Source organism: Onychomys torridus, chromosome 3 (assembly GCF_903995425.1).
Source record: "Onychomys torridus chromosome 3, mOncTor1.1, whole genome shotgun sequence".
NCBI classification, from domain to species: Eukaryota; Metazoa; Chordata; class Mammalia; order Rodentia; family Cricetidae; genus Onychomys; species Onychomys torridus.
Window position 1 is genome coordinate 72475393 of NC_050445.1, and position 25455 is coordinate 72500847.

Consider the following 25455-nt stretch of genomic DNA (forward strand, 5'->3'; position numbering starts at 1 on the left):
TGAGGGGGTAAAGAGGAAGAATGGAGACCATCAGGTCATATGAGCTTTTAGGCTGAATGAACAATTGTATTAAAGGACACTGAAAAGGAAATGCAGAGAATTCTTTGCAAAGCAAGCATTTATTTCAGTCAAAAACAGGAATTACCCAGTCCTTAACCTGCCCTTCACATGGAGGAGCACCTGACCATTTTGCCCAAGAAGAATCCTTGTTGCAGGGCTCCAACACTAAGGGGAAACCCATACTACAAAGCCCTCTGATCACATCCATCTTGAGTAGATTGACACCCCGATAGTCATACAGGATTACCAACAAGATGTCCCATATTTATGATTATTTAATACCTTATTTGTGTTTTCCCCAAAAGGGCAAGGTATACCTACTTTTAGAATCCATGGTGGCATTCAGAAGTGAGTTCATGTATTATTTGACAAGTCATGTATCTTAACAAAATTTTTAAAAGTTCTGGTACTCTGGTACTCAGTTACACCCAGAGACGAGGAGAAAGTTGAAATAACATTATTAGGTTTAGTTATAGTAGGTTAATTATAGAAAACAAGTCCTTCCCATTTCACTGCTAATACTTCATGTTTGACTAATTTAAGTACACTTGTCACAGTGAATTTTCCTTTCAGCTATAGTCTAGCTTTCCTTCTCTTCCAGGCTGTGCCTTCCACATGGCATTGTTGTTACACAGAGGTGTCTTGACCATGCTCTTTGCAGCAGAAGAATGATGCTCAGGAGAGTTTGTCAGAGCTTTCTAAATCAAATTTGATAAGAATACTGACTAACTTTCTTATTCTGACGGTTTTTCTTATCACGTTTGTCCCAAAATAAAAAGTGTTGATGAAGCCTACAAAACACTCGTTTGAAAAATACACATAAGATTGGGTGTCATATCACATGACGCATGTAAACAACCTCAGCAAGGACAGGCAGGTTAAGACAGAGAGTTAAAAAATTTATGGTCATCTTTGAAAATATGGTGGCACCAGCCAACCTAGGCTTTGTGAGACCTGTCTCATAAAGGATCTAGGTAGGGAAATAACTGCTCAAGTGCAAGGACATGAGTTCAGATGCCTAGAGCACACTTGAAGCCAGATGTGGTAGCATGCATTTCTAATTCCAGTGCTTCTACAGTAAGACACAGATGGACCCTGGAGCTTATGGACTAGCTAGCCTGAAATACACAGCAACAAACAAGAAACCCAGAGAAGGCAGAAGTCAAGCACCAACAACTGAGGTTGTCCTATGACACCACACACACACACACACACACACACACACACACACACACACACACATACACACACACACACGTAGAGAGGGGTTGGATTTTAAAAGAAAATAAGAAAGGTGGAAAGAGAGGGTGAGGGAAGGAAAGAAAAGTACACAGGCATGGAATTGCAACTCCTTTTTGGCACTTCTGATCCTCACAACCCCTTCCTGGTTCTCTATAATGGGTTATAGACCATGAATACCTCTAGGGTTTTTCTATCAAATCCACTGTAGAAGATAAGGTCTATATTTTACAAAACAAAAATAGTCAAATACTGATATATGTAACTCATTTATTCTGGAGGTAATTAGATTATAGGTTTTACAAGATTGCGTTTCTAGCAGGAATGTGAGCATTTGGGTATGTGGATGAAATTGCAAACCTGGAAGAAGGTGACAGGAGAATAAGACTACACTGAGAGAAGAAGTGGGTAGAAGCTTTGCTGGATCAGCTCAGAGTTCACATGGGTCAAAGAAGCCCCTTACGGTCCTGGTGTCAAGCTGCTGGCACCCCAAGCAAGGGTGATCCTGAGTAACTAGGCTCACAAGAGATCTCACCATGGGGCCTGTGAAGGGACACACTTGTCCTTTCACTAAAGGCAGAAAGGGAAGAAATCCTGACAAGATTACAGGGCTTACAGAATAAAACAATGCTTGACAGTTACAACCCTGAGAATTTCCAATTTAGGTGAAAAAATAAAACTCAGAAGTTGCATTGAGAAGAGCCAAGTCTCCATTTCTGATTCCTGAAGTTCACAGTGAGGGTCAACTTTAGGTGTAAAGATATGTTCTCTAGAGTTATTATTTTCTAGGTTTTAGTTGATGATCCCATGGAAACAAGAAATAACTTTGCTAGGTTTGGCAAAAATGCAAAAAAAAAAAAAAAAAAGATAAGCTTAGGAAGAGGAACCTGTCCCAATCTCTGTCCCAAGGCCCCTTCCTGGTGTCTATCAGCGTGAGAAATGTTCGTCTGTAATGTCTTAGTCTAATTATTTTATTTGGCTGCAGAGGATTGGTGAGGCATGCTTTAATCACTTTGATGCTAGTGATGTCACAGTGCAACATTAAATCATTTGGAAACGGTGATACTTCAGGTTAGTCAATATTTTTGCAGCTGTTTTCTTGCTAAGTTTGTTTGAAACTAAACCAAATAGAATTTGTTATGGTGAAATAGAATACAGCAAATGAATATATAAACTTTAGTTTTCTCCTTGTATAAGTAGAGGCAAAAACAACCTTTGAAATACACTGTTCTTAAATGTCTACCTCCTTCCACCGGCATGAGCGCACTTCATGGACTCTCCTTGTTTTAGAAATTTCTGGATAGTCTTCCTGACGCCACCAGTTCCCACCATCATCCATCCTGAGCTCTGCAGGCACACTTATCTCTCTGACACTCAGTTTGAGTCCTTGCCACTTCCTTGAAAAATAAAATGTGCATGGCTTCCAGTCACCTACATAATAGCCTAACTCCCTTGCCTGACATCACTGCCCTTGGCTATCTTGATGCTGTCTGTATGTCTAGCTTCACTTCTTATGGTCCCACATATTTTCCATGTTGAATAGACTGAATTCCATGCTGCAAATGGTCATTAAGGACTTAATTTTCTCAGACTCTAAGATAGCTACTGGAAACTTAAATACAAGTAAGACTGGTCTTTTCATGAGTTGGATGCATCACAAGGAATAGCAACAACACAGAGTTGTTCTACCCATCCCTACCCAGTAGGAAGTAATTTCCAAGACAACCAGAATCATGAAATTGGCAAGGATAGTGAAATATACATATATTGTTTCCTTTCTAGGCATATATGCCAAAAAAATTATAAATGAGGAAGAGTATTGGTCACAATAATCAATAACAATAAATAGAATTATAACAATAAATTGCAATAAAAGTTGCATATGTGCAGTCTCTACCAGATTATCTTATTGAATGGTTCTTGCCTATCTTGTGGTGACCTAACAAGTTACAGTGTTGGCCTGATATGATGAAGACATGTAAGTGGCACAGGTATTGGGGTACTATGCAGCTCTAGTCTATTCTGACCTGATGATTCATCAGGTGTCATTACTTTAAGTGACCTTGAAGCTATGATGATGTTGGTTAGGTAAAGGACACAGAAAGAGATGCTGGACAAGGGATAGCTCAGAAAGAACATTTGCACCTCTCCTAGAATGTAATTGATATGTGTTGTGTTTTATTTTATATAAATACATTTTTAAAATACACACACACACACACACACACACACACACACACACACATGAATGGTTGTATATGCAGTGATCCAAGAGTCTTTGTGGGCAGGATTCTCTAATACCATAATGTGAACACCTGGCTCAGTGATCACATAGGCTATATAATTTTTGTGTAATAAATATTCTTTTAATGTTATCTGAACATCATAAATTAACAGCTATATCTTAACCTTAATTTTTCTGGTTTATTAGAAGATGTGATAATGTGTTTCTTTAATAAAAAACTTGTTTGACCCAAAGTGGAGGTTAATGCTAATATCTGGAACAACAATATTTACTAACATTTTCTCATTTATGAGTCATAACTTTAAGAAATGCTATAAATTTTCCCTTTTTTATTATATTTGTGTTTTAATTTTACACATCAGTCATGGGTTCCCCTGTCCTCCCCCCTCCCGCCCCCATCCCTCCCCTCCATTCCCATCTCCTCCATGGCCAAGACTCCCCTGGGGATTCATTTAAACTTGGTGGATTCAGTACAGGCAGGTCCAGTCCCCTCCTTCCAGGATGAGCAAAGAGTCCCTGTGTAAGCCCCAGGTTCCAAACAGCCAGCTCATGCACTAAGGACAGGTCCAGGTCCCACAGCCTGGATGCCTCCCAAACAGTCTAAGCCACTCAACTGTCTCACTTATCCAGAGGGCCTGATCCAGCTGGGGGCTCCACAGCCTTTGGTTCACAATTCATGTGTTTCCATTCATCTGACCTTATGTCCCCATGCTTTTTCCAATCCTGGGCTCAACAATTCACGCTCCCACAGTCCCTCCTCCTTCTCAACAATTGGACATACGGAGCTCCACCTGGGTCCTGGCTGAAGATCTCTGCATCCACTTCCATCAGTCACTGGATGAGAGTTCCAGCCCGACCATCAGGGTGTTTGGCCATCTGATCACCAGACTAAGTTAGATCAGGCTTTCTCTTGACCACTGCCAGCAGTCTACAGAGGATGCATCACTGTGGACCTCAGGGGACCTCTCCAGCACTCTGCCCATTCCTGTTCTCATGTGGTCCTCATCCATCATGGTCTACCATTCCTTGTTCTCCTTTTCTGTTCCTGATTCAGCTGGGATCTCCTGCTCCCCTAAGCTTTCTTTCCCTCGAACCTTGCCCTTCATTACTCCCACTGTCGTCCAGGTTGTTCATGTAGATCTCATCCATTTCTCTGTCATTGGATGATCCCTGCTTCTTTCCTAGGGTCCCGTTTTCTAGGTATCCTCCCTGGAGTTGTGTAGCAGTCTAGTCATCTTTGTTTTATATCTAGTATCCTCCTATGAGTGAGTATATACCATGTTTGTCCTTCTGAGTCTGGTTTACCTCACTCAGGATGATTTTTTCTAGATCCATCCATTTGCCTGCAAACCTCATGATGTCATTGTTTTTCTCTGCTGAGTAGTACTCCATTGTGTATATGTACCATATTTTCTTTATCCATTCTTCAGTTGAAGGGTGTCTAGGTTGTTTCCAGGTAGAAAGTAAAGGACTATATTTACAGAGCCGTCAACTCACATCACAAAGATATGGCCCTGTGGCCTTTGTCACACTTGTCAATCAATCCCCACCATTATTCAATCAGGTGGCATGCAGGGAATCCTAGACCAGAGGGTATAATCCTGAATAAATGGATTTGTCTACCCTAACAAGGCTACATTTGATTTAATGACTGCCCAATCACTAACTCTACTCTTGCCCCCCAACAGGCAACATTTCAGAACTGTCATAGGGAAAATACAGTTGCCAGGACTTCAAAAGTTCCTTTTCCTTCCTTTTGAAATTAAGTTTTATATATTTCCAAACATGAATTGGCTAATTTTTGTAATATAAACTTTTCTGAATAATAGGCAAGAATCAGAAGCGTTGTGAAAAAAAAAGAAATGCTATAAATTACCTCTTCTTCTTATTGAGAAAATTATATAAATTTGAAAGTGTTATGATTTCTTTGCATAGATTTTACATAAACGTTAAAAAGAACACATCATCATCCCTGTAGCAGTTGATCAACACATAGCATGTAGTGTGTGCCAACTAGTATTCAAATGCCAGTTTCACACTAATTCCTTTGCTTTACAAGCAGTCAGGATGTGCCATATACTTTCTATTATCTTCATTTTGTGTATTAGGAAGCTGACACACAGAAGTCAAGGGACTTGTCCTAGGTCACTAAATCACACTGCCAACGATTTGTCAGCCACAGATAGGACCCTGGTGCTTTGATCTAACTCTTGTACTATTGTGCATTACTTTTCATGCTAGGTCATGTTGCATTTTGTAATTTTCATTGCAATCCATGTTTCAGAATAACCATTAGTTTTTGAAAATTGAGGTCATGGGGATTTATATCACACAGAGTACCAGTTAAGTGAGAATATACTCCTGGGAATCTCTTCAAGTACTTTTGATTTTTTACATTTCTACTTTTACTAAGGGAAATCCCAGGGAAAATACAGATTTGCCTGATTGAGTGAAAATTTGTGTGTTCTTTTAAGACGCTTTAATCATGTCTGTCCTAGACATTCCCTTGATTCTAGTGTTTTCTTCTCAGTTCTTATAACCAGTATGGAATGTTCATTGGAAATGAGCCAAAAACATAGGACCTTGGCATTTGGAGTTGTAAAATTATATTGCTATATTGTACCTCTCATATGAAAATGATGTTTACCTCAGTAAAAATGAGCATAGATTTCAATGTCCATCTAGTGTACATAAAATGTTCTATATAAATACGAAACAAGTAGCCTTGTTTGATGACTACAGGCACTTAATATTTCTGATTGTGCTACACCTTATAACTTTTTCACATTCGAAATTAAAAATTTCAAGTCTTTCTTAGATATTGAGCAAAATAACAATTATTCAATGGAAAGTAGAAGAGAGTATTAATAGTTAATTACTTCAAAATTATCAGCTTTTTAAAAAATGTTCATATAATGAACCTCAATAAAGTGATAAATTTGTTATTGCTACTTTATTGGTGATCAGTATTCTAGGATTATACGAATATAAGCTACTGCTTTAGTTAAAAGGAATGCATCGCCAAGATCTAGTATATTTAGAAATGTCTGTAACGATTGTTGTAAACCAAAAGAACTGAAACTGCAGACAGGTCACAATATAATTGTCGTGTTGGACACAATAGAACATAAGTTCAGGGTGTGCATTTTCACTTTATCAAGATGGAATGCTTTCACGTGTAAAGTTAGATTTGTACTAGGTCATTTGAAGGTCACATCCAGTTTTTGTTCTTTTTCTAGTTTCAGGTCATACTTCTTTCAGGATTAATTCAACATTTTTGTTTACAATTTTATCTGAAATATACATCTGAACATGAAATGTACATGGGAATAGTAAGAAAGTGTGCATTGCTAGGAGAAATGATCTCACATCAACTCCCTGATCTTTGCCTCTTCCAGTCTCCATAATGGTCCCTGAGCAATAGGTGTGGGAGCTATTTTGCAGATGTTTCTACTGAGACTGTGCTTCACAACTCTTCCTTTTGATTCATTATGTTTTCTACCTTGACTTCCTGTTGCAAAGAATACCCATAGACTCACCAACGTGACTGCCTAAACATGAACAGTACAAGGAAAACAGCAGACATGCTAGAGTGGGTGGGGACAGCCCAGGAGGCCTCAACCCACATGAAGAATACAGACAACCACGCAATACTGAGAGCGGAAGAACAGTCTTCCCCAGGGAGGAGCAAAGCAGTTTGTCACCCAATACTAAATAGTCAGCTATGAAAACATACATACAAGGAACATTATCCAGACACAGACTGAGCAGGTAGTAGTTATGTATTTAGAAATGTATATACATTAATAAGTACATACATGCATGTAACAGTAAATGAAAAAAGAGGCCATAAACTTGAAAAAGAGAAAGGAGGGGTATATGGGAGGATTTAGAGGAGAAAAAGGGAAGAAAGAAAAGCTACAATTATACTATAATCTCAAAAAAAAAAGAAATTAAAAATATAGTGAGCGTACAACCATGCAAATAGTGCACCAACCTAAACCCCATCCCAAGAGGGAGAAAGGGTGAGGGGGGGCTATCTCAGTGGCCCTTTCAGAGCTTGAGACTTCACTTCCCAGCATCCGCAGCTCATAACTGCCTGTAACTCTAATTCCAGGGATACTGGCACTGCTGGCATCTGAAGGAACTGCACACGCATGCACAGCACACACCCTGCCCCCACACACTGAAAAATTAAAAATTAGTCTTTAACTTGTTACATTTTTTAAAACATGTTTCATGTTCATGAGTAGATCGCCTACTTGTGTATTGGGGCACCGTGGTTTGCCTGGTGCCTGCAGAGGCTAGAAGGGAGAACCTCATCTCTTGGTGCTATAATTACAGGAGGTTGGGAACCACCACATGGGTGCTAGCAACCAAATCCACATTCTTCTGCAAAAATAACAGGTGCCCTTAGCACAAGGTCATTTTTCCAGCTCTCCAAATAAAATTTTACTTGCAAAAGATTTTTCTTTCAGATCTTGAAAATAAAAAAGATATAGAAATTATAGACAAGAAAGTGACCTTTTTTTGTTTTATGTTTTGTTTTTATTTTGTTTCGAGACAGCATTTCTCTGTGTGATTTCGGTGCTTGTCCTGAATCTTACTCAGTAGATCAGGCTGGCCTAGAACTCACAGAGATCCACCTGGCTCTGCTTCCAAGTGCTGGGATTAAAGGCATGTGCCACCACTGCCTGGAAGAAAGTGAACATTTTAAAACACCTGTCTCGTAAAGGTCAGATATCCAAACTGTAAAAAGTCCTACCAAAATTCAATAGTAAGAAACAACGTAATTTTTAAAAGAATAGAATCAAACACACTAATATCCAATAAGGACATTAAAATAGCAAATAGGCATATGAACTCATACACCATACCAGTATCATCAGAGAAATTTGAAGTAACACAACATGTGTGACCCTTAAGATGGCCACATCTACAATGCTGACAGCATTGATGCTAACAAGAACATGCATCTATCACTAGTAAAAACAAATTGATTCAGACATCTTAGAAAGAATGTTGGACAATTTCTAACGAAACTAAATATGTAACCAGACAATTGTTTCTTGTGCTTTACTCCAAAGAAATCAAGAATTTATGTGCATAAACACTTTGTATGCATATATTTTATTTGTAGCAGCCAGAACTTGGAAGCAACAAATTAGCCCTTCCTGTGGGTGAATGGATGAATTACAATATAAGTAGACAATGAAATAGTATTCACAAACACAAATATCACAAGCTTTTGACATGAATGATGAGGGAGAGGGAAAAGACCAAAGGGTGATGAGAAAGCCACGGCATGTAAGCCTCAGTAAATGGAAGCAATGTGAATGTGAAATGTGAATGAAAATGTAATAAGAATCCCATTATTTTTCATGCTAAATAAAATTTTTAAAAATTGCAAGAGGGCTGGGCGGTGGTGGCGCACGCCTTTAATCCCAGCACTCAGGAGGCAGAGCCAGGAGGATCTCTGTGAGTTTGAGGCCAGCCTGGTCTACAGAATGAAGTTCCAGGAAAGGCGCAAAGCTACACAGAGAAACCCTGTCTCGAAAAACCAAAAAAAAAAAAAAAAGTGCATGATATTTATGACACACAGCTTTATACATTGTTGATGTAACTGAGTTTACCATTTTTTAAATATTACTAAAGGAAAATGCTTTAAATTATATTTTAAGAACTGCTTTTGCACTATTTTGTATTTTATAGTTCAAGATTTTATATTAATTTTAAAATGTATTTCATACACAGAACAGAACCAATCAAATATTCAAGGCCAAGTATCTATTTCTGAAGGAGTGTAGATTAGACTTGCTCTAATGTGTCAACACTGGAGCTTTCACGCTGCATACGTATGTTCACAAAGTGTATCAGTATGTGTATTTGGGCAGGTAAATAGATTTCATACTAAGAATTTTCCCTTCCTTTCCCTATTTTGACTTTTCCATAGACCTGCTGCTTTCAAACAGCTGCATTCCCTTTTTGGGTTCATCTGAAGGACTGGATTTCCGGACTCTTCTTTTAGATGAGGAGAGAGGCAGGCTGCTCCTAGGAGCCAAGGACCATGTCTTCCTGCTCAGTCTGCTGGACTTAAACAAAAACTTTAAGAAGGTCAGTTTATTTTTATACATCATTGGTGGATTCACAGAATTTCTTTTGTGCCTTATGCCTGCTTTGTATTAGTGACACAGTGTCACCCAGGAGGTCTTACATGTGTCAGAACAATAGAAGACACTTAAAAACATATTGCCTCTGACAAACATTTCATGCTTTTATGGATTTCAGTAATATGAATATTTTTGAGTCAATGAGTATAATATTAAAGCTACTGAAAACATGAATAAAGGCAGCAAAAATTTGTAAGTATCTACTTATGTGTTAGAAAAACAAACATCTGTAATGAAGATGTGGCAAGTGAATTAATCAAGTGTAAACACATATTCTTACCTGAACATGCAACAATAAAAATTTTAGTAATTTTTAATTAATAAGTACTCTGATCCGAGGCTGTGGTGGCATCTTAACATTGTTTCTCCACACTTTTATTTCACATCTGAATAAATTTCTACCAAGGCCTAATGATTCTGAGCTAATGACTCATAATGCTCCAACTATGAGCTGATTAAGAAGCCTTATTATTTAAAGCTAATACAGAGAAAGAGAAAGAGAAAGGTGATGTCTGTGTAAAATCCTCCAGCACCCATAACCCCACAGACACCAGTCTGACCAGTTCATATAACCAGAAATTTTTGTAAGAGCTAAAGACTCCCAACAAGTGACCATGAATCCTGGTTTTAATATGATAATAAGAAAAGACATATTGAAGAAGGCTTAAGAAGGAAATACTTGCTTGTATTACCTGCTCAACCCAGCTAACCATGTGGGAGAGGTGCCTCCCACCTGAGTCAGGGAAAGGAAACTAAGTCTAGGCTACAGCTTTGACTAGAACTAGTGAAATTCATAGATGGGCTGAACGTTCCAAACTATCTCTTGCCTAACCCAATTAAACAAATTATGGAACTGTGTCAACACAGAAGCTTTCTCTATCATCTATTGCCAATCCACAGATGGTGGAGCATTGGCAGTGACCTATCCTATAGTAGGAGCATTAAAGCTCATCAGGGTGGAATGTTTGGCTTACTTCTGGGCCCATTTAATTGAGAACCAGACTGGGCAAATTATCAAGACCACAGAATGAGGCCAAAGCTCAAAGACAGGTACTCTAGGCCTGCCCCCCAACATCCTTTTGTGAAATATATGCTAAGGGGATAGAATCTATTTGGGATCTATATCAAGGCCAATCTTCTAATTGATTTCAAGTATCTACCTACTCCCCAAGTTTTGACAACACAGGTCTGAAACTATCAGACTCGCATATGACCTAGCTCAATATGAACATTAAAAGACGAGAAGTGGCTTGTTGGTGGTTGTGCACACCTTTAATCCCAGCATTCACAGAGGCAGAGGCAGGTGTATCTCTGTGAGTTCAAGGCCAGCCTGGTCTACAGAGTGAGTTCCAAGAGAGCCAGAGCTGAGAAACATGGAGAAACCCTATCTCCAAAAAAACAAAACAGAACAAAACAAAGCTGAGAATTGTCTGTATTACCTTATCCAAGTAGTTTTTAACCATCCTAAAGCTGTGACCCCTTAATACAATTCCTCATGTTTTCTGAGCCCCAATTATTTGTTGCTACTTTATAGTTGTAATTTAGCTCCTGTTGCTGACGTAATGTAAATATCTGATGTGCAATCCCAAAGTGTTCCCAGTCAACAGGTTGAGAACCACTGCCCTAGCCTCAAGTTGGGAAAGATCAACTAACTATCCCTAATCAAGGTCTCTAAGACAATACCTCCAGAAGTATCCTATATCAGGCAGAAAGCAATGTGCCATTGAAAGGATTTGTGTTTTGCTCTGTATCTTTACTAGTTATAACGTGGATCTTAGTATACTCTTTACATGTTCAGGAAGGTGGGAGTGGGGGCGGGAGGGGGGAGGACAGGGGAACCCATGGCTGATGTATAAAATTTAAAACACATAATAATAAAGAAAAAATTTTTTAAAAAAGTACATGTTCTTCTGACTTTGAGATTTGGGCATTGGCCAGCTTAATATCAATTTTAGTGGCCAAAGGACTGCCTTCACTGACACAACCCAAACTTTTACAACACAGAGAAAGACTTCATTCACTGAGGTAAATTAAGATAATTAACACATGGCTTTGCATTGGAACTCAGTGCTAGGTTGTGCAAGTCCTAATATCCCTTAGCTCCAGGCCAGTGTCCACAGACTTTTGAAAAAGTGCTAGTATGAAGAGGAGGCATGAAGCCCTAACCTAGTGGAGTTTTCTTCTGTCCAGCATCACTTCGGTAGGCAGTCAGTAGAAACATGGGCTCTGGGTCCTGTCTCTGTACCATGGGCTCTGGATGTGATGGCATCCTGTGGAATTGGTGGCCACACACAAAGCATAGTTCCTGGAGGTTTTAACTCAGTGATGATTCTCAGCAAACTGGACATAATCCCACAATGTCAAGCCACAAGCAGGTGACAGTAGACACGGTATATCTGAGCCACTCCAAACCCCAGGAGAAGCATGGGGAAATGGACTATCATTCTATGGAGTGCACTCTGGCTGCTAGTGAACAAAACAGTACCCAAAGACCAGGTGCGCCTGGGACGGGATTGTCCTTTGGGCTAAAAACGTGACAATACACAACAGCAGACACTCAAACATGAACTTACACACCATCTAGTGCTAAAGATAAAACTGACTTTAAATGAAAAGTAGTAAATGAGACAAGAAAGGTCAGTACATGATAACAGTGAGTTCCACTCAACAAGAAGAAATGGAATTCTAACTAGGCATGCATTTAACATCACAGAACCCAAATATAAAGAGCAAATATTAATAGACTAAAGAAGGAGATAGACTCCCACTCAAGGATAGTGGGAGACTTTAATGCCCCATTTTGGTAATCCACAAATAATTCAGACAGAAAAATGAGCAGAAATTTAAGAGTTATATTGAATTCTCAGCCTGACAAATATCCATAGAACATTTGATTCAGCATTCACGCGTATGTGTTCTCATCAGCACAGGGAACACTCAAGTGTGATGTTAGACTACTGGAAGTCTCAACAGGTTATGTGAAATTAAAATCTTATCAATAATTATTTTTTCTAAAAAAGAGAAAGCTAGAAACATTACACTGCCTGAGTTCAAAATTTACGGTAAAGCTAGAGTTTTCGTAGAAACAGACAAATGGACCAATGGAAAAGAACAAGCTAAGCTACTACTTTCAGCTGCCTTTTAATAAGGTGTGAAGGAACTTCATCTGAAAAAGGAAAACTTAAGCTGGGCGGTGGTGGCACACACCTTTAATGCCAGACTTGGGAGGCAGAGGCAGATGGATCTCTGTGAGTTTGAGGCCAGCCTGGTCTACAAAGTGAGTTCCAGGCAGCCAGAGTTGTGACACAGAGAAACCCCATCTTGTCCCCTGATCCCATAAAAAGGAAACCATTTTAATAAAAAGTTTTGAGAACTTGGCTGTGCACATGCAGAAGACTGGAGGTAGAAGCCTATCTCTAGTTATAAAACTCAAATTAATTATAAGACATTAAAAAAACTAGGTACCATAGAAAAAAATGTTGCAGAATATCAGAAAAGGCAAAGACCTTTTATATCTTTAGAACAAAACCCTGAAAGCACAGGAGGAAAAAGAAAATTTAGAGATATGAAATTATATCAAATCTTTTTCTGAACAATAATACAAATAACAATCAAGGAAAAGAGAAAACGTATGAATCAGAGATTCTACAAACTATAGAGAAAAGTTAATGAATAATAATATTCTGAATACATAAGCAACTCATAGTTTAATAACTATAAATAAATAAAATAAAAGTGGGGAAATGTAGGTAATATGGCTAAGTGGGGAAGTGCTTGCCAAATATGTGTGAGGGCAGACACTCAGTCCTAAATACTCACAAGGAAAAGGAAGGGGTCTCAAAAAGAAACAGATACATGACTAACGTGTTAAAACTGTTCAAAATCATTAATTTTCAGAGAAATGTAGAACATTCCAGTAAGACTGACTCACATAAAGCCTAGTTAACAATATGGAGAAAAAAAGACATTTTGTATAATATTGCTGAGAAGGCAAGCTGTTACAGTTATTATTGAAAACAGTATGGTGGCTAGGAAAGATTTGTAATTCCAGTTCAGAGGATAGGGTATCTCCTAATGCTCTCCATAGGACTACACAAATATGGGGCCCAGACATGCATGTAGGCAAAACACCAACACACATAAAAAAGAAATGAATCAATCTCTTTAAAAAATAGAACTAACATGTGATCCAGTAATTATCTAAAGGGGATCCATCTGTCAAGATAATATCAGCCCTTCCATGTTTCTTACAAAACTGTTTACAATAACCAAGAAATAGAAACATGAATCCAAAAACTATTCAATGGATGAAGAAAATGTAGGTATATATACACAATAGAAACTTTTCAGCCATTGAAAGAACAACATCAATCACTTTCAAGAATATAGGTAGAATTGGAGATTATTCTGATAAGTTAGATAAGCAAGACAAATAGTACAACTAGTGCATGATCTTACTCAAAAGTAGAATTTAGAAATTTATCATGTTTGAGAGTAAACTGTAGTTATCAGCAGCTGGGAGAGGAGGGAAAAGAGAAGACTCGTGAAAGATGATTCGTGGGCACTAAGACATCAGTGGATAGGAGATAGCAGTTCAGATGTGTGCTGTCACAGACCAGAGGAATTGCATAAGGCAGTTATAAACTGTGTTTCCGCAATTTTAAAACAAAACAAAACAGGTACAGCGATATACATCTTTAATCTGCATACTCAGGTAGCTGAGGGAGGACAATGGTGAGTTCAAGGTCAGCTATGAGAAATTCATGGAAAAAAAATGGTAGAGGAAGGGATTTTGAATGTTACTACCATAAAGAAATGATACATGAGGAGACAGAGAGATTTAATGTGATCTAAATATTACTTAATTAGTACATGTGTAAAACATAAAATGGTACTTTCCTCATTTTTAAATTATCATGTTTTGAATGTCAATTTCAATTAAATTTAAATAAAATCTTTAAAATCACAAAAGAATTGCAAATTCAAATCCAAAATACAATTTCCATTATATCCTACAAGTTAACCAACATTGCTGAAAATAAAAGTTTAGGTATTATCAATTAGCATTTTCTAAGAGTTTGCAAATATTACCCACAGTGAAACCTATAGATTCCAAGACCAGAGGGATTGAAAATTGAAAATGCAAAATGTGTGAAGTATTCTCAACTTGTGAGGCATCTGTAATTGTCAGTTTACTTATCTTCACAAACAGTAGAAGCCTTGTAAGATTCAGGTAAATCAGAGACAGTATTGAGTTCTGTTTACAAGCTATCATCCTGAGACGTTGAACTACCTTATTGCATTCACATATAATGGCCATTCTTTGACTCTTCTATGAATTAAATATGTTTTATGACTAAACACCAGTGGCTTGGTTATTTGAATAAGGTTTGTCCTTGAGGTTTTAGTCTGCATGCAAATGCTTGTTTGCATAAGTGCTATTGTTGCTTGATGAACACCTGAACATAGGCAGACTTTCGCTTTGTTTTACAATCTTCTTTTTCTGACTTGCTTGCTTTTGTTTCTTTGAGATAGGGTCTTACTCCATAGCTCAGGCTGACTTACAGCCTTGATGATCCTCCTCCTGCTGTCACCTCCAGGAGGCTGCCATTCCAGGAGGGAGAACAGTAGTTCTATACATTTTTGATATCTCATGAGAGAAAATGAGTTGCTTTTGTTTTTGTTTTGAATGTTCAAATTTGCTAAGTGTTATTGAAAGAAAATGACTATACATGCATTAATGAAAGCTATGTTTCTATAAGAAAAATGGGGAGCTAAAATACTGCATGGAGTTTTTCCCAAACTCTCTCAATTCATTACATAGTAAAAGACAATCTTTTAAACATTACACTTATCCTGTAGCCTATGTATTTATTATTTAGGGTAACATGAAATAAATAGTAGAATATGTGCTAGAATTTAAGGTGTGCCCTCCACTCTAATACTGTGGTTCCACTCTATCTGTTCTTAAGGTTATATTTTTTATTCAGGAATTTATTTTAAAAGTATTCATGATATCTGGTAATATCCCAGTTATCAGCAAATATCTTAGCAGAAGATGACACTTTCTACAAACAAAGCTAAAGAAAATGTTTTAATTTTGCATTTTTGCTTTCATACAATCGGGCTTACAATGCATTTTCCCAAATATGACTTGGTTTAGTGTAATAACAAAAAGCAATTCATGCTTTTAAGGGAATCTGTTCTTGTTCTCCTCTTTGCCTTCAGGGATTGGAAGAAAGCGTTCATTTATCTGAACTGAGTGTATTAGATCATCGCTTAAAATAAGTTGCAATGGCACAACTTCCTCTGTGACTATTTTAAGCAAAACTTTCTTTGGCGATATTCCATGCTCAAAATGTGCTAATATTTAATAAAGTAAATGTTTATAAAATATATGGTTCTCTTATGACATTCTTGTAATAAATGATTATTTGAATGCTTTATTCAATTAGAGGTTTTCCACATAGCTGAAATTTCTTTGTACCTCTCTAAAACATGTAATTCATAAGAGAGTCCTATATGCATTAAAAACAGTTTGTGTTTATGTAGGTATCCACCATTTCAATTTGTATAAATCACTCCAGTGGTAAACGGTACTCCACGGTAGCCAGCAAGTGTTGAGATACAGTACTTCAGCAGTGTTTAGACCCATGGGTTTGCATTGGCTCAGTGCCCTTCTGTAATGATCCAGACTACTCTGTGAAGGCAACCACACATGTTGGGACTCTGAGGGTTGAAGGTGTCCTTTGTGCGCTTTAGAGTTAAAGCAATCTACAGCACATAATTGAGTTATGAGTGTCTGGTTGTTAATATTTTCCCAAGGGAAATTGAAAGAGTCTGTGCAAAGCACTCAATTGAATACAGCAAAATTTGTCATATAATGTGAATGTCAGCATCATATACTAACAAGATTGTGCTCACTGAAAAGTAGTCATTGTCATTCACACTTACAGAAGCATTTGTTGATTACAGTAAAAACAGAAATACAACAGTTATATAAAAATGAATTAGGAAAAAACGTACTTAATGATTCCCTTTGCACTATCTTTACTCTTGATCAGGCTGGCTTTTGAGCCAAGGACAATGAATCGTGAGGATGTCAACTTAGGTTTTTGGAACATTTTTCACTACCTATAAAATAAATGTTATGAAAATTGTTTTGTCTTTTAAATATTCTTGGATTTAGAGTAAAAAGACTCTTTCTGCCCGGGCTGTGGTGGTGCACGACTTTAATCCCAGCACTGGGGAGGCAGAGCCAGGTGGATCTCTGTGAGTTCAAGGCTGGCTTGGTCTACCAAGCGAGATCCAGGAAAGGTGCAAAGCTACACAGAGAAACCCTGTCTCGAAAAACAACAACAACAAAAAAAAACTTTCTGTATTATTTTCCTTTTTGTGCACGTGGGGTACAGTGGGGGGATGATTATTTTTGTAGAGAATAAAATTCAGTGCAAGTATAAATGTAATGTAATATGTGTCATGGATGTAATGTTTCATAATTTAATCAGGATTTTCAAAAACTGGTCCTTCAGTAAGGGGATAACCTGTGTATTCCTTCTAGGACAGGTTTTGAAACAGATAATGCACATTGAGTTTTGTCTTACTTCAACACTAGATCAAAATTTTAAATTTGATATTTAAAACCACCTAGAAGTGACCCTATTTCAAGGGAAGGACATAGACTTGTCCCAGTCATTTAGCTCTTATGTGTATGTGTGTGTATTTTGTTACCCTAGACACCAACACTGAGATAGGATTCATCATTGGAATATTAGTGAGTGTTTCAAATCAGCACCCCGGAGAGGGAAACATCAGTATCAGCAAAAGCCTCAGCTGACAGACCCAACCAAATGTGGCAAACCTTTCAATACATTCCATTAACAGTACTGATATAAAATATCTCAGGGCGGTGGTCACACATGCCTTTAATCCCAGCAGGCAGATCTTTGTGATTTCAGAGCCATCCTGGTCAACAGAGAGAGATCCAGGAAAAGTGCAAAGCTACACAGAGAAACCCTGTCTTGAAAAACCAATAATAATAATAATAATAATAATAATAATAAGAATAAGAATAATTAGAATAATTAGAATATTAATCAACCAAAGTTTTTTATTATTATTTTTCTCACATCATGGCCACTGGAATTAAAAAATCCCAGCCTCTTTCCTACCCCTCCTTTCCTTATCCCAAACCTACCTCTGTTTCTTCTAAGTAACCTATTAATGCCTTGCAAAATGAATAATCTAGTCATAAAGGTTTGCCTTTGCTGAATCTTCCTGAGACTCCTCACTTTGGTTCATCTCCTTTGGATTCCTGAAGGCATTCATCCAGATGTAGTCTCTTGTAACAGATGGCTCCCAAGACTTGGCCTCACCACCAGCTTATGGTTTCCATTCACTATAGCATTCCATGAATTTATAGGAGTGCCAGGTGTCTTATCTTGTGTAATTATTAAAACACCCCTGTAGATGTACTTCTGAACAGACTTATTAAATAAGAAACACAGAGCCAAATACAGAAGTAATAGCCGAAGAGATCAGAGAAATAGGGAATAGCCACGACTAACCTTAGCTTAGCACCACGCTGTAGCTTCCCCAGCAAGAGACCTTCTTCCTGTCTAAACTGTGCTTTTATTGCCTTCCTGTTCTGTCTTCTCATTGACTCTAAGCCCAGCTACATGACTTCCTCTTCACTGCCTGTCTATACAGACCTCCAGGTCTCTATGGTTGGTACTGGGATTAAAGGCTCTAGTCACCACGCTTGGCTGTGTCCTTGAACACACAGAGACTCTACCTGCCTTGTGATTGGATTAAGGGTGTGGGCTACCACCACCTGACTTCTGTTTATGGCTATTTGACCTCTGATCTTCAGACAACTGTATTTATTAACATACAAGTGAAATATCACATTTCAGCACAAATAAAATATCACCACACACCCCTACCCAAGTATATGCTCCTTAAATGTAGGGTTCTTTGATATTGTTCATTCTGCCTTAGAAATTGTTCATTTCGGTGCTTTTCTTAAAGGGAATAACTAATTTATGTACTGCAATTAATGAAGAAACTTTCAGCTAACAATCAAAGAACTACAAATATAAGTAGTTAATGCACTGTGTAAGGCAGCTTTGTCTTGTGTTTTTGGACTCCCCACAGTTTTGGATTTTCAATGCCTAGTTTGGTGAGCAGTTGTGGTGGCCCATAGCAGTGCAGGCTCGTGTGCCCAAGTGCCTTTTTTTGTGGCTACAAAGAAGACAACAGTCTGAGGAAGAGAGCAAGGAGCTCTCTAGCACTCAGCTGTATCCCTACCCTTCAGTTTGTGAGCCAGGGTCTTATTGTAAAGGTCAAGCTGACCTTGAAGTCACTTTGCAGTCTTAATCAAGTTCCGCTGTCCTGGCAATGTCATTGGTTGAGGACTAAGCATTTGGACCCATTGCAGATCTGAAGTATAGTATGAGACTAAAAAAGTGGAAAGAAAAAAGAAACAAATCTTTACAAAATATATTTATCCTAGTAAAAATATTTCCTAATAATACTAGAGTACAGAGCTTAGTGGCTATGGAGGTGGTGCTCAGCGATCTACTGAGCTCCCAGTTCTTCCTGTCTGTCAGATATTCATGATGTCAGCACTGTCCTCACTTGGGTGCAAGATGATTTCAACAATATAAACGGTTCACAGATAGATCAAGATACAGAAACAGAAGAAAAGGTTTACATGTATTATGGTCCATTTCTGGGATAGCCTTGGTGTTAGCATTATCTTTACCTTGATACAAAATTTGTGCAACAGTATAAAATGTTCTTATTCAAGGATATAGAAGAAGAATGGACTTGCATGTGCTATGGGTAATAATATTTTGTTTTATGCAGTAAATATTTGCAGTATAGGTGACATAGTTTGTAAAATTAAAATAACCAAAAAATGACTTAGTAAAGTAAGAACATCTTTGGATGTCACTGAATATATTTTTAGCAGAATTTAGATGAGACAGTCTTACTTGTATTGTTTTGGTTTTAGTAATCTCGGGTCCTGAAATCACTGCTGCTCACTACATGGATAAAGCTGAAAATGTTTTATAAATGAATGTACTTTGAATATTTTTTCTATTATCCCTTATAGGACACTTTTTTCTTCATTTCTTACACCCATTTAGCTTCTGCTATTAGAATGAATATAAAGTTCATTCTGTAGTAGAATATAAAATCCAGCTTTTATATAAATGTTTGCATGATCACCAACTTCATTAATTTAGTTAAGGATGAAAGACATGACATAATTATAAAATATTAGATGTTCTGTGGAATGTCTTTCTGTATGCTGTGAATATGTGTTGCTCTGATTGGCTGATAAATAAAGCTGTTTGGCCTATGGCAAGGTAGCTTAGAGGCAGGCAGGAATTCCAGGAGAGAGACAGGAAGAGAGAGACAGAGGTGAGGGAGACACCATCCCACCATCCAGGGAGCAGCATGTAAAACACACAGGTAAAGCTACAGAACATGTGGCAGCATATAGATTAATGGAAATGGGCTGAGTTTAGTTTTAAGAGCTAGCTAGCAAGAAAATTGAACCATAGGCCATGGCCATACAGTTGATAATTAATATTAAGCCTCTGAATGATTATTTTATAAGTGGCTGCAGGACTATGAGGCCACAGGACTGGGCAGGACACAGGAAAACTTCCAGCTACACAAATGATTTTTAAATATATAAAAAGAGAGACAGCTCATATATCACAAGGAGGAATACAGAGAGGAGGAAAAACTCCATCATCCTTAGATTTGAACTAATTCAATATAGATGAGAGAGTTTTTGAAATAATGGATATTGGTTAACTTTAAGTGGTTCATATTTGAAATTGGATCTTGATAAGTATTTTCTTTTGTTCAGTTAGGATAAGGAAAACCATGTTTAAAAAATAAAATGTCAAAGGATCTTGCCTCTCCTATGACTAGACTTTCTTGATTAAATTAAGGGAGCTGAAATTTCCTTCCAAAGCCATCAAAGCCTGTCCCATTTCTACAGTCAGAAAGAACAGAGAAGAATGTGGACAGGTCAGCCATGCATGGGCAATTTGTTACTCTTCTGTACAGGATGTAGTAAGAACATGTTGCATTATGTGAAATTTTCCAAACAATCAATAAAAGTATTTTGGGGAAAAAAATGATGTATTTCGATGTCAAGTTGACAAGATGGTTAACTCTGATGGCATTTAAAATCACCCTGAAAACAAATTTCTGGGCATGCCTATTGGTGAAATTATTAAGGCCACTCCACGTGGTTAAAAGGGAGGTTTTTTTTTGTTTTTTTTTTTTTTTTTTTGTGGGGTAACTTACAAATGAAGGGGTAGGTTGCAGGGTCTGGCAAAGCTATAGCGCAGTCTGGCGGTGTTCTCTGGAGAACTCTGCTCGGTCTACCTCCAGCGTCCAGGGGCCCGGAACCAAGAGAGACCTCCTCTCGATCCTTGGTCTTCCGCTTCCTCCTCCACCCTGCCTTGTAGGCGGGACCATTACCAAAGCCTCAATGGGGGTTGGAACTTCCAGGCCAATGCTGGGATGGCTATCCACTACATCTCCCCCTTTTGTCTAAATAAGAAAGTTCTAACCTAATACAAGACTATATACAAAGAGATGGTTATCAAATATTATCCAGGAGTAATGAGGGATAATGACCTAGATAAGTTGGAATTACAATAAGTGCAAACAATATCAAGCAAAAAAACACATACTAAAATCCAGGGAAGTCTAGGGCATGGGTAGGTGGCATGTTACAAAGATCATTCCAAAAGGTGTCCTATCCTAAAGAATCTGAGTCTAATACTTAATATATTCTATCTAAGATATTATATATGTATATATACTAAGTTGTAACTATAACTGCTAATCTCCAACCTCATCAAAGACCTGAGAAGGAATATAATAATACCTGAGAAGTGGGAGAAGGACGCAAGCAACTTTCGGGAGTCTTGCAAGAGTAGACAGAGACAGCTGGCAGCCTGGACAGTCACCTAATGTTTTTTCTCAGTATCGTTGGTGCATTCAAATTGGCTACAGGCCTAGACTATCTGACAGACCATTTTCAGAAGCAGGAATTCTGAAAGACCATCTTACCCTGTCTTGGCAAAGTATAGTGGTCGCTTTCCTTGTGTCCCGCTTGTCCAAAAAGGACAGCATTTGTACTGTCAGCAGTTGAGGCAAGGGCAGTTCTTTTGCCCGGTAGGCCATTTTGTGCCAAGAAGACAAACTTCCAAATGGAAATGTCTTAGAAGCCCAACATTCTCTTGGGATCAAATTGGTACTGCCAGGAGCAATTGTGTCTCACGTCAACAGAATTCTAAGTTATTTAAATGCCATATTCTCTAGGTCCATGAAGTGTTTGAAGATTACCTGTCCATCTGACATATGTATTTATAAATCTGGATAACATAACTAACATAATTATAGAGATGACAAGCGTAGGTGACAATAACTCTGTAAGTCTTATCTACCTAAACAACCTATGGTAGGCACGGCGACTACCATCGAAAGTTGATAGGGCAGACGTTCGAATGGGTCGCCTGTGGGCCCGAGGTTATCTAGAGTCACCAAAGCCGCCGGCGCCCGCCCCCCGGCCGGGGCCGGGAGGGAGCTCACCGGGTTGGTTTTGAGACAGGTGGTGACTCGCCTCACGGCCGCCCGCCCGCCCGCTCCCCTGGAGGCGTGGCTTCATATCCCACTTCTGACACCACCCCCCAAAAGGAACAGAGTAGACAGAAGCCCCTCAAATGCCCTTGAAGGGGGCTGGAAGGAACTGAGTATAGTTCAACAAGGTGTAGAAAGCTAAAGGAGGAAATTAGAATCTTGAAGATAATGGTCCCTTATAATTGGTTTCCTTCTGTCTTACACCACATGCCTGTAAGGGATCATCTAGGTTAGGTTCATTGAGGTGGGAAGATCCATTCTAAAAGTGAACAGAGCCATTCCATGGGCTGGGGTACCCAAAATGAATAAAAAAAAAGGGTGGGGAGGCGGAATAATTTAAAAAATGAACATATTCAGCATAGACATTATAATAATGACCATACTTGGCATTTTTAAAAGAGCTTAAGGAACTATGGTTTCTAGACATGTATTGTCAGTTACTTTGACTGTAAATGAAGATTTTCTGCCTTCTCAGTCAACTTTAAGCTGTACCAGCAGTGATTCACAGGAAAGCTAGAGCTCTCTACATATAAATTTCAGTAATAATATAAAACCTAATTCTCTCCCTTCATTTCACTTCTCTTTCTTTACATCATCGTGGCTGACAGTGGAATGTAATATCTAATAAATTCTGTTTAGTTATGTAAATTGGTGAGACTCCTAATTTAATGAATTTGGGAAATTTTTAATGTGAAAATGTTACATGTTTTAGAACCAGTTCAAGCCTGTAAGGGTAGAGTGAGTCTCACTATAGATGCAGACAAGTGTCAAGGAAGGGTCTATTAAAGTTGCCTTCCCTGCACAGGCAGCTTTGTTTAGATTATGAGACTGGAGTGTTTCCTTTTCCAGAAACACAAGGGTGACTGCAGTGTCCCTCCGGTGTGAGGCTTCACCATGAGATGAATTCTATCACCGAGAGTCTTCCACTTCTAGGGTTTACACTTGACCTTCTTGAACTAGACCTAAGATAATCTCACTGACAACCCCCATAGAAGATCAATTTTTTATTATTTTAAAAGTGTATCTGTATGTCTGTCTGTCTTTTTGTCTGTCTTTCTCTGTGTCTCTTTGAGGGTATGTGTCTGTGAGAGCAGGTGCTACGTAAGTCAAAAGATTCAGAGCCCCTGGAAATGGAGTTAGGGACAGTTGTGAGGTGCTGGATATTGGGTGCTGGGAATTGAAATGGGTTCCTCTGAAGGAGCAGTGTGCACTCTTAACAGCTGAGCCATCCATGCAGCCTAAACTTATAGTGTGCCTCCCTCTCAGGGAATAGAAACCTCCTCTCCCACAGTGTTGGGATGCCCAACACTGTGCTAAGGAGGAATATCACTTCCCCTCATTTTGTTAAGCTGAAGGCCAATTTCATTTAACATTAAAAGAAAACAACAGGGTAGATGAGCTGTAAATCTCAGCAACTGCCAGGAGGAGATGAAGAAGAGGAAGAAGAAAACAACCGTTTTGAGTTAGGGTTCCAGAGAGCCAGCATGTTCAGCAGTGGAGGCTGGCGCAGCTATATGGGAATTTGCCTGGGGAGAGCATGCTTAAGCTATTGGAAAGGGACATAGAAAGAAAAAAAGGGGGTATTAAAAGGGAAGATCTGCAACCTACTTGAAACATACCACTTTTGATCATGGCTTCTGCCTGTTTCATGGAAGCCTTTTACTATGCCTCTGGTTGATCCTGTGGGTAGCCATCAAATGTCTGTGCATACACGGCTGTGTAGGCTAATACCAGTTTAACCACCAAGCATGATCACTCATTTCCCCATCACTTACTGTCTGCTCCCTTTAGACATGAACTCACAGGAAAGCTGAAGAGCAGGAGCTTTTGAGGATCCCCAAGACCCATTTTAAACAATCTCCATAATTAAATTAGTTGCTTTATTTGGAAATAATGCCTAATCATCTTTAACCTTTTATCCAATTAATTTTAAATTGTTTTCTCTTGAAACTGAGATTTTTAAATTTATATATATAAATGTTCAGTGAATTCAAATTGATGTAGTAGTAATCCAAAGTGAATTGACCTTTGGCTTTTTAGCTAAGATGAAGTGTAGAAATAAAGTAATAAAAATTTCCTAGGTTGGCAGATTGTGCATGCTTATAACTCTATCGCTAGGAAGGTTGAGTCAGGAGGATTCTGGGTGAATTAGGTAGGCCTCAACTAAACAGTAAGACACACACAGATATACATACACATACACACACACACACACACACACACACATGCACACACACACACACACACACACACACACACAGAGGGGAGGAGAGAGGGAAAGAGACAGAGACAGAGAGAGGGAGGGAGAGAGAGAGAGATTGATTTTAAGTAAAGGAAGAAAGCTTGTTAACTGGATCCCAAGAAAAACCTGATATTTAAATCTCTACTAACAGGCTTACAGGCAAATCAGTATAGAACTTATTTTTTTTCTCTGTAAGGCATCTTAAACTTATTTTGTATGTAAAGTACTTTTTTTTTCTTTTGGAAAAAACTGTTCATTGTGACAAAATAATAAATGTGCTCGGGTTTTAAAAAAAAAAAAGAGGTTTCCTGTGATTTTCAAAGTGAGAAGACAGTGTATCAAAACAACATAAGTTTTTAATCTGTCCTCACAGAAGGATTGTTTTTGTTAAACAACCTTAGACGATTTATTTTGCTAAAGTTAAGCATTGACCCTGACAATTATTTAAGGACTTTATCTTTGTGGTTATTGAACAATAACAACAAAGAAACAAAACCAGAATCTTTCAGAATGAATTACTGAATTAAAATTAAATTACTTGGGTTGGGGATTTAGCTCAGTGGTAGAGCGCTTGCTTAGCAAGCTCAAGGCCCTGGGTTCAATCCTCAGCTCAAAAAAAAAAAAATATTAAATTACTTGAGCTAAAACTTTTAAAGTCTAAGAAAATCGGAAGTTTTAATTAGACTATAAAGTAATTATAAGCTTATCAGTATGAGAGATTTTTCTTCCACATCCCAATGATGATGTAGCTTTTTTCTTGCCCTTACTATCCAAAGTGAGTAATTACAAAAGTGCTCGATGTAGCTAAAGTTCATCAAATT

At 38.2% G+C, this 25455-nt stretch overlaps 1 protein-coding gene across 2 annotated transcripts in view; it reads left to right on the forward strand.

Annotated features, from left to right (window-relative positions):
* The window catches only part of Sema3d (semaphorin 3D), a 196642-nt gene that overhangs the window by 79473 nt on the left and 91714 nt on the right, over positions 1 to 25455 (forward strand). For both annotated transcript variants that reach the window (XM_036182046.1, XM_036182045.1), the window contains exon 3: positions 9498 to 9658. In XM_036182046.1, the coding sequence (XP_036037939.1) occupies positions 9498 to 9658 (161 nt within the window). The remainder of the gene's footprint in view (positions 1 to 9497; positions 9659 to 25455) is intronic.